At 26.4% G+C, this 9,423-nt stretch overlaps 3 protein-coding genes across 3 annotated transcripts; 2 read left to right on the forward strand and 1 right to left on the reverse strand.

Moving 5' to 3' along the window:
- Nucleotides 1–271: 271 nt before the first annotated feature.
- On the forward strand, nucleotides 272–1,129 carry LOC119613816 (CCAAT/enhancer-binding protein gamma-like). Its single transcript, XM_037969872.1, has 2 exons — nucleotides 272–554; nucleotides 629–1,129. The coding sequence occupies exons 1-2, from the start codon at nucleotides 453–455 to the stop codon at nucleotides 878–880; spliced, it is 354 nt and encodes a 117-aa protein (XP_037825800.1). The 5' UTR covers nucleotides 272–452; the 3' UTR covers nucleotides 881–1,129.
- A 1,784-nt stretch (nucleotides 1,130–2,913) lies between these two features.
- LOC119613817 (electron transfer flavoprotein regulatory factor 1-like) lies at nucleotides 2,914–3,770 on the forward strand. The gene is made up of 2 exons (XM_037969873.1): nucleotides 2,914–3,146; nucleotides 3,273–3,770. The coding sequence occupies exons 1-2, from the start codon at nucleotides 3,105–3,107 to the stop codon at nucleotides 3,483–3,485; spliced, it is 255 nt and encodes an 84-aa protein (XP_037825801.1). The 5' UTR covers nucleotides 2,914–3,104; the 3' UTR covers nucleotides 3,486–3,770.
- Nucleotides 3,771–6,149: 2,379 nt separating this feature from the next.
- Nucleotides 6,150–6,984, reverse strand: LOC119613814 (carbohydrate sulfotransferase 11-like; the record flags this gene model as incomplete). Its single annotated transcript, XM_037969870.1, has 2 exons — nucleotides 6,150–6,446; nucleotides 6,516–6,984. Coding segments are annotated over 2 exons (699 nt in total), but the record flags the coding sequence as incomplete, so codon positions are not given.
- Between the last annotated feature and the right edge of the window lie 2,439 nt (nucleotides 6,985–9,423).

Below are 9,423 nucleotides of genomic sequence, written 5' to 3' on the forward strand. Positions count from 1 at the left end.
ATCTTACTTAGTTATTGTTTTATACCAATCGTGTAAACACAAAAAATATAAATCACACGACTTTTTTTCTCTTTTTCGTCAAACGGATGGAATTTCATTTTAGTTTTTTATTACATTTTACTTATGTAAAGTATGATCGTGTAAAGGGCTTTTAAAGAGTCGAAAAGTCGACTTTTTTTACAATTATTATGTACCTACTATTTATTTCAATCACAATAGCAAAAGTATTATTATGAATGATTTCATTGCAATCTATGTTTTGACGAAATCTTTTTTGTTTTGACTACAAATTCTTACAATTTCATCACAAAGAACTACAGAGATTTAAGTAGAAATTAAAAACAAAAATAAAAAAGTTAATAATATTTTTGAAACAAATTTCTATAAACAAAAAACAACTAAAAACAAGTTTCCCTTAACGAATATCATTTAATAAAGATAAATATTTAATAATGCCTGCCAGAAGAAAAGCTAGTGGTCTTCAAAGTCCCCAATCCGATGACACTGATAAAGATACAGAAGCCTATCAATTGAAAAGAAAAAGAAACAACGACGTAAATAAATACATAAATCTTTATTAGTATAAAAATTATTGGTAATTTTATTTATTATTTAAATTCCATTTTAGGCCGTAAAGAAAACCCGTGAAAAATCTAAACAAACTGCCCAAGTACGCAAAGAAAATGTCAATAATTTACGTATAAAGAACAAAGAATTGGAAGCCACTATCGTAGAAGTTAAAGCCAATATAGAATATTTAAAGAATGCACTTTTGCACAAAGTCGATTCATCTAAACATAGTGAAGTTATTCAACAGATACTTGAACAGGAATCAGATGAAGAAGAGAAACAAGACATTGCAGCAGGGGACGTAATATAAAAATGTTAAAATAATGGCAATACACTGAAAATAACTATGACTTTTTTAATGACAAGAAAAAAAATGAGTTTTAAAGTGTAAAATTATTGCAATTACTAAAAGTTATTAAATATTTGTAAAAGGATGCTGTTTAGATGAAGTAACTGTCGTATTCATAATTAATCTTTCATTCCCGGCCAAAAACAGAAATAGACAAAAAGTAATTTGATATAACTACAACAATAAACTCTGTTATAAATAAAACTTAAATATTCAAATTCGAATTTTTTTTTATTTGGCCCCGTTTATATAAAAACATAAGGTACTGATGTTCCACCGAAACTGAGAATTTTGTTTATTTTAATATGCTGTTTATATTTGGTGAGCTGGTTTAAAATTTTTATTTTCGGAGGGACCATCAGCAACTTCCATTTTGGGGCCACCATAATATACATATGTATGCATGTAAAATAGAATTAAATCGGTATTTTTAAATAGCAAATTGTTATAAAATAAAGATAAATAATAGTAGAATAAATATATAGAACTTATATATTTTTTTAAATAAAAATTTTGTATTTTAAAGTAATATTTATATAAAATTAAAGACGCACTTTTGATACTCAACAAGTAAAAATCCTACCATAGTCTCTATCAAGTCTCTAGAGTCTAGACTATTCAAACAATAGAATCGACTATAATCTAAATCATAGACTAGACAATATTCAAAACTATAGTCTCATTAAAGACAAGACCACAGTTTGATTAAAGACGAAACTTTAAGAGTATACTAAAGGAGATCATAGATAAGAGTATAGATCAGACCCAGATTATAGTCTTGTATATAATAAAGACTTGATTATAGTCTACAATCTGCAATATAAACAATATTACAGATTAGGCCAGGCAATAGACAGATTATCAACTAGAATATATCGTCACCTAAAACGCAAACGGCCCTAACATTTTTAAAATTTTACAGAAGCAAAAAACTGTGAAAACCTATCATTTGTAATGATAGTTGACAATGGCGTATATAAAAATGGATAAATTGGACTTTTTACCTTTAATATTTAAAGGTTTTGTATATAGGGCCTTTTGTTTTTTGTTAATAAAATCGATAATTTTTGTCGGAGGACTCCAATTTTTGGTGTGGACATTTATTTTGATGCAATATATTAGAATCAACAATAAAATCGATTTTGGATTTTTGGTTAATTAGGACCGTTTGCGTTTCAGGTGACGCTATCAACTATAGTAAGAATTATCGCATGGCATAGACTAATCTATGAACTATACTAAGCGATAAACTAAACTTTCTACTACGCTATAGACTATAGATTTTAAATTTATTTAATTACAAGACTTACATGGATGTGGTTCATTCCTGTCCGTACGTTAGTGTAGGGTGTAATAGGTAGATATTTAGCGAATTTATATGAATTTATTAATTTTATTAATATTCCGCGTTAGATTTTTAAATATTTTATTATAAAAACACTTTTTTAATACTTTTTATAATATAGTGATATTTATTTAAAGAATTTTATGTAATGATTTTATATTTCATAAAATTTTTACTTATTAATTTTTTCACTCAATAATTAAGAAAATTAATTCACAACTACACTTCACTATGATGGCTAATATAGCAATATGTATTTAATGGAATTTCTATATTTTGATTTGATACCTATTTCTTACAATTTTTATTTATTCACTTTATATTTTATAAAATAAAATCACAACTACTTTTTCTCTATGACGGCTATAACACTATTATAATATAACTGCCTTAAAACCGAAATGATTAACGCCCGAACTAGATTTTTTACATAAGCAATTCTTGGGGAACATTTTGCAACAATTAAGTTCCTCAATAAATTAAATAAACCCGTCATATTAATAAAATTATTAACACTACTACTAATTACAAATTCCGCGATAAACTAAGGAAATGGCGCTCAATGCTTTTCAAGTTACCAGACTTTCTAATTAGATTTCTAGTTATTGTGATTTATATAAATGTTATTGTGATTTCTTTACCCTTTTGACATTTCGACTATTGTTTTGGTTTTATTTTAGAAGCAAAAAAAAAGAAAAATACATACTTATATTTTGTGTTCAGGAAACGAAATACGCAATTTATTTTGCCTAATATAACGAGAAAAAAAAAAAATAAACGAAAATTATAAATAGATTTCTATCAATTGCCAGTGTTAATATTTAAGAATATATACGTGTAATGTCAGAGCTGCGCTCGAAAGTTATACAACTATATAAACATGTAAGTTTAATGAAAAAAAAAGTGGAACTTATTGCTGTTGGCTCCGTTCGCATGAGTCATGAGACTTGCGAAACCGGATTGTTACCAAATTTACTTAAAATTGACTTTTTTCCATTTTGTTTGCAGCTGCAATATTTGGGACGTGAATATCCTGGGGTTAATGGACCCCAGAAATTCCGGCAGCAAGTCAGAGATGCCTTTCTAAAGAACAAAGATGAAACCGATCCCAAAAAAGTAAAGGCTTTACTCGCCCAGGGACGCTATGTGGCCAAAGAAGTGGAGGCTTTAGTTTCACTAAAGAAGTATCGTACATTAAAACAACGTTATTCACAAGATTAATTTTAAATGCTGCCAGCCTGCTTATAAACTCGAATTGAAGGCCAAGGTCAATGAAAAGAAATGCGGAAAAGACTTGTTTGTTGCAGCCAGTAACTGGACAAAAAATTTATTGCATTTTATTCATCCAAATTTGTTTTTTTACTCTCCAACCCACACACCAGCTTTTTGTTGACTCATACATACATATTGTTTAGATTTTTAGAGTGTCTTATAATTAACAATTTTTAGTCGCCAATATTTGGGCCTTTAAAATCTTCCATCATGGAACAAAATTAAAAAAAAAAACGCAACATATTTGTTTAATTTCATCATGGTCATAAGAATATTTTTTTTATCATATGTTTAATTTATTGTGAATAGCATTTGAAGATTGCCACCTGGAGAATTGAAGTTAGAAAAAAACGCCAAACTAAAAATGTAGACATATTTTAGAACAAAACTAGTTAGAATTATTAGAACGTGCTTCCTTAATATATATTTCCGGTAAATAAAACAAGAATTAGTTAAAAAAATTTAAATCAAATAAAATATTAAAAAATCAATGAGTTTTTATATTATGAGACAAATTAAAGTTTTTTGTGGAAATCTGAATTGATTAACGAAAATCGTTTTACATTTTATTTTTTTTATTTTAAATTAAAAATCGGATATCTAGTTAAAAATATATTATGTAGTTTAAAACCAAAAATATATTTTTTTAAAAAGTGAAAAATTTTATTTTTGTCAAGAAACGATAAAAAATAATTTGAGTAAAATTCATAAATATCTAAATTATTTAATCAAGTTCGAGGTTTTTTAAGACAAATCTGATGTTTGGTAAAAAACTCAGTTTTAAATGCAGATTGAAATATATAATTTAATTTTTATTAAAAATTTACAAAATATTCATTATTTATAAGGTTTTGTATAGAAGTTCGCTTTTTAATAAACAGTATATATATATCGAATACTTAATTCCGATAAAATTTCACAAATGTATCTCCATTCTTTAAAATCATTTTACCTATATTAATTCATTTAACAAATTCCCAAGAGATTTTATTGAAATTTATTATTATTATTTCTTTTTAAAATTAAATAAGTTAAAAATTGTTCAATGCAGTTGTTAAATAAACTGAATAATTTTAAATTATAAAAAAATTGTTTAATTTGTAAATGCAAACAAAATTTAGTCATTAGGGAATTTGCATTAGAGGGAATTTGCAGAACTGATAGTTCTTTAAAAGCAGATTTAATTTGGAAACATATAATCATAAAGTCATCAAATTAAAATTTTAGTGAAGAATTGATTTTTCAATTAATTTTTAGTTAGTAATATTTTTATTATGAAGTTTGATACTGATGCATTTTCAGTAAAAAGCTTTTTTAATAAAAAATAAATTGTACATAAAATGCAATTAAAATTTTATATTTAGTAAATATGTATTTCAATTTTTTGTCAAAATTGTTTCGTGACAATCATTTTAATTTTTCTTTTAACATGCTAATTGCAATACATACATTTATCATTTATAAGATGATTGAATTGATTTTACTCTTGATTTCGCTCATGTGTTATATATTATTATTTACTACAATTTGTATTTTTGCTTTCATTAATTAAACATCGTTCTGAATATATTATTGTTTTCCGCGTTTTAATTAGCGAATAATATTGTCAACACTTATAACGTTGACATGGACATTCCTTAAAGTACCGCTAAATTTATTATTGTGAATTATTGTAAAGAAAAGTTTTATTTTGTGTAATAGAATATATTAAAAAGATTAAGTGAAAAATTTAGTGAGTGAAAGTGGACAAATTACTAATTATATATATAAGGGGTGAGTACATAAAGTTCTACTTTAATAAATTGTTATAAATAAGGTCCCTAAAGTGTTAATGGAAGCTGCTTATATCAACGTTATCCGCGTTCCTTCTAAGAGAATCCTACAATCTTCATATGTTTATGAATCTTAACAGAACTAGAAGTGATCTAGAACTAGTACTGAACTAGAACTGTACAGGAACTGAAATTAAAATGAACTAGAACTGATCTTTAACTAGTAGAATTGAATTAGAACTGAACTAGAGCTAAACTAAAACTAAAGTAGAACTAAACTCGAACTAAAGTCGAACTGAAATACATAGATATGTATCATAATATAACAATTACCTTTTACTGGTTGTAGGTATCATGGATATTTATAAGAAAACTTTTTTAATCAATGAAAGCCTTAATAATGAAATTTCGTTCGTTATTCCGCCAGTAACGCATCAAAATATTGGTTCTGTATACCAGTGGTATAGATAGATTCTATGTCCGTAAATATCTACTATTGAAAATAGCCAAATTGATAATATGTATTAAAAGAACAATATTAATTCCATCAGCAAATTTTGATCACCTAATTGTCAAAAATATTTCCATCAAAATTTAAATCATGATACAAAACTTTTTATTGCTTTACCCTATACTTAAATTAACAAAATATACATTAAATTTTACAAATTATTACAATTAAGAAAATAAACACTTACAATTAATTTTAAAATAAAGCACTAACAATACATCACAAACTTACTAAAACAATAAGAAATGAAATTAGGAAAAAGTGTCATGTATAAATAATTTAAAAACTTATCATTAGCAATAAACTTGAATGTACTTGAAAGAAAAAATAAACCTTAAATATAAAATAATTTCATTAAATTTCAATTAAACACTATGATTAACAGTTAGAGCTTTCATTAACCAAATTCGAAACCTAAAACATCATCTAGACCATAATCGAATAATTTAAAATCATCGGCGTAAACTTCGTACAAATGACGAATGGCACTTATGGGTAGAGGATCAAAATATTCTCGTAAATGAGCACGAGTATTCGAGGGTTTGTGGCCGGTGGGGAATGTCATATTCTCGGCACCGGTTAAGTAGAGAGCCAATGCAGAATCATCCAATAAGGTTTCATATTTGCCTAAAAAGAAAAAAAAAAGAAATAAATAGATATTCAAAAAATCTTGTATGTATTTAAAGTGTAACTTACCTATTACATTATATTTCATGACACAAGGATTACATAGTTTCGAAATGGGTTCCCAATGTTCATTGTATGATGATTGATTACTTAAACTAACTTCTGGCGTTAGCAGATATTGTACAAATTCTGCAAATGATACATCATTTCCAAATTCCAAAGAATGATTGCTAGCATCTACACGAAATGCTTTAACAATTTGTTTTCCCACTCTTCTCTGGAAATAACGAGCACTAGCGGTATCACCCTCCAATTTATTGCGATAAGCCGATAACAATCTTTCAAAAGGATGTCGTACAAATACAAATCTGGTATAATCTGAAAGAACTTCTTGTTTTTCCGTTTCATTTAATGAACTAAATTTATCAAACATGCCCGTTGAGTGAGCCAAAGAGCCAGGTATTTGCAAAGGATCGGTACCATTTCTCCAGCTGCCATTTAGTATCATCAAAACACGTTTCCAATTTGTACAGGCTACCTAGTTTTTAAATGAAAAAAAGAGAAATTAATAAGTTTGTTTTCACCAGGAAATTATTCATTGCAATTATATGATATGCATCATGGATATATTAATACAACTATTATCATTAGTTTTTTTTTTTGTAAGTGTAAATGTATGTTTATGCAGTTTCCAGTTTCTTAAGTGTGCTTCAAAAGAAAATAACAGTGATTGTTGGAATATTTTTATGACCCAATTTATTTGAGTTATTATTTATTTATTTACATTAAAAGTTTTCTTTTGTTTAGCTTAACTAAAATATCATGGAGGGATTTTTATGTGTATTTATGCAAGCGTTAAAATAAACAATCGTAAATCATTGTGAGAATTTTTAGGAATTATATACACATTTCTTAAGAATATTAATTTCAATATGCTGCAAAATACAGTGTTTTCTGAATGTGGTTTATTTGATGGTTGGCTTTCATACGTTTTAATACTTGACCTAGACCAATTTGATGTTTCTATTTTAATTAGGAATAAACTCTATTTTGATTAATCTATTTTCAATTATTTTGTCCAAATAAAAAAAAAAATGAAAATTCCAGATGTGTATCTGGAAAAAAATTGAAAAAAAATACTGTTCTAGGACTGGTTGATATTGTCTTGGAGATCATCCTATAATTGGTTGCTTTACCTCGCATGAGGATAACTTATCAGTTTCGTCACTTTCTATATAGCTAGATAAATACTAATTACTCCTCGAACGGTTTGTCGGATTCAAACCAATGGTCCCTATTATTTTGGTGTTACGCTAAATCTAATGTAATTTTTTATGATCTAAAATAGCAAAGAGACCTGCTTCGTACCAATGTTTCGTGTGGTTATCACGAGAATGTCTGACAAACGAAGACTTATAGAGCCTAAGCAGGTTCTTCGCTATAAAGTGCTCAACAATAAGGCACATCTTTTAGCGTTGTTGAGTTTCCTTCTGTCCGTTACCACGATCTGGTGAAATGAATATTGTTTATAAAATTCGGTACAACTTGCTTTAAAAATAGAATCACTATAAATCCAAACATTTATTCATCAAAAGAACTGATTTCTCACGAAATCTAGATTTTCGATAAAAAATACCTTTTAAATAATAGCAAATAAATTGAATCTTTGTCGTTGAATCATGGTTTTCCATTTAAAAACTATTTAAAATTGTGTATATTTTTTACTAAATGTAAACATTTTAGCAAAAAGTAAACAAACGTATATAATTTTTAACAAATACAGATTGGTCAAGTTCATATTTGTTTAAGTAAAAAATATATGAACCGTGTAAAGATGTTTAATGAATTTTTTTCATAAACAAACAATTGCAAGTTTTGGTTATTAAAAAAAATCATCGAATTTAGGTATCTTAAAGTAACTGATCCCCCATTAAATAACTTGTTCGGCATTGATGGTTTTTCTTTTGTTAAATATCTATTTACTACCTTTTGATGATATGAAATGTTTTGCATACTTTTTGCAACATAATCATTATTCTAGAAAAAAATTCCCCAAAAAAATCTATGATTAATTACAAACATTTTTATAACCATATCGTAAAATTTGTCAAATTACGTGCAAAAACTCATAACAAATGTTTTTTTTTTTTTGTTTTGCGTTAATATCTGCCAAAGAAAAACTATGACAATTTGATAAGAAACTACAAATTTGTTAAATAAATTTCATGAAACATTTTAATGAAAAGTAATGATTCAATATTAGTTAGTCTTCTTCTAACTAAATATTATAGTTATTTTGATTTTTAAACACGTGTGTCATAATGTAAACATTTCTTTGGAAGCACAGAAATCATGCTAAAAGATTTACACTAAAAAAAAATAAACTAACAAATTGTCATAGACTTAATCATATCCGTCGTCTATTGTTGACACACAGACTTTTATTGTTATAAACACCCCGGCATAATAATAATTGTGATACAATTCACTTTAAGTGATCAAGATATATCATTGCATTCTATTCATTCACTTTATTTAGATTTTTTGAACTTGTTTTCTTTTGTCACTTGTTCCGTGTAATGTGTTTGATCACTACTTATTCAAAAAAAGAACATAAAGATTTCACCTTGCTAAATAATGGGGATTTTGCATTCAAAACATATTTTATTTTATTGTATGGCAATTATGGTTTTTATTGTGTAAAAATACAAAAGAGAATTTATATAGTCAGACACTATAGCTGATCAAAAGAATTAAAGACTGTGAGTATTTTTAGTTAAAATTTTAATATTTTTAGTAAATGTAACTTAATATTGTTGATTTGTTGGCTTTTGAAATCGCTGTATAGTGAAGACAACAAATGTTTAATGGTCAAGATCTCTGCTTTTTAAATTGCTAGATTTAATTACTTTTTTTGTAGTTATATTATTCATTCGCTTAAGTAATTTAATTTGCTGTTATTTTTGTTGTTATTGTG

This window comes from Lucilia sericata, unplaced genomic scaffold (genome assembly GCF_015586225.1).
Source record: "Lucilia sericata isolate MDLA Ls3-8-SP2 unplaced genomic scaffold, ASM1558622v1 Contig002332F_arrow, whole genome shotgun sequence".
Classification (NCBI taxonomy): Eukaryota; Metazoa; Arthropoda; class Insecta; order Diptera; family Calliphoridae; genus Lucilia; species Lucilia sericata.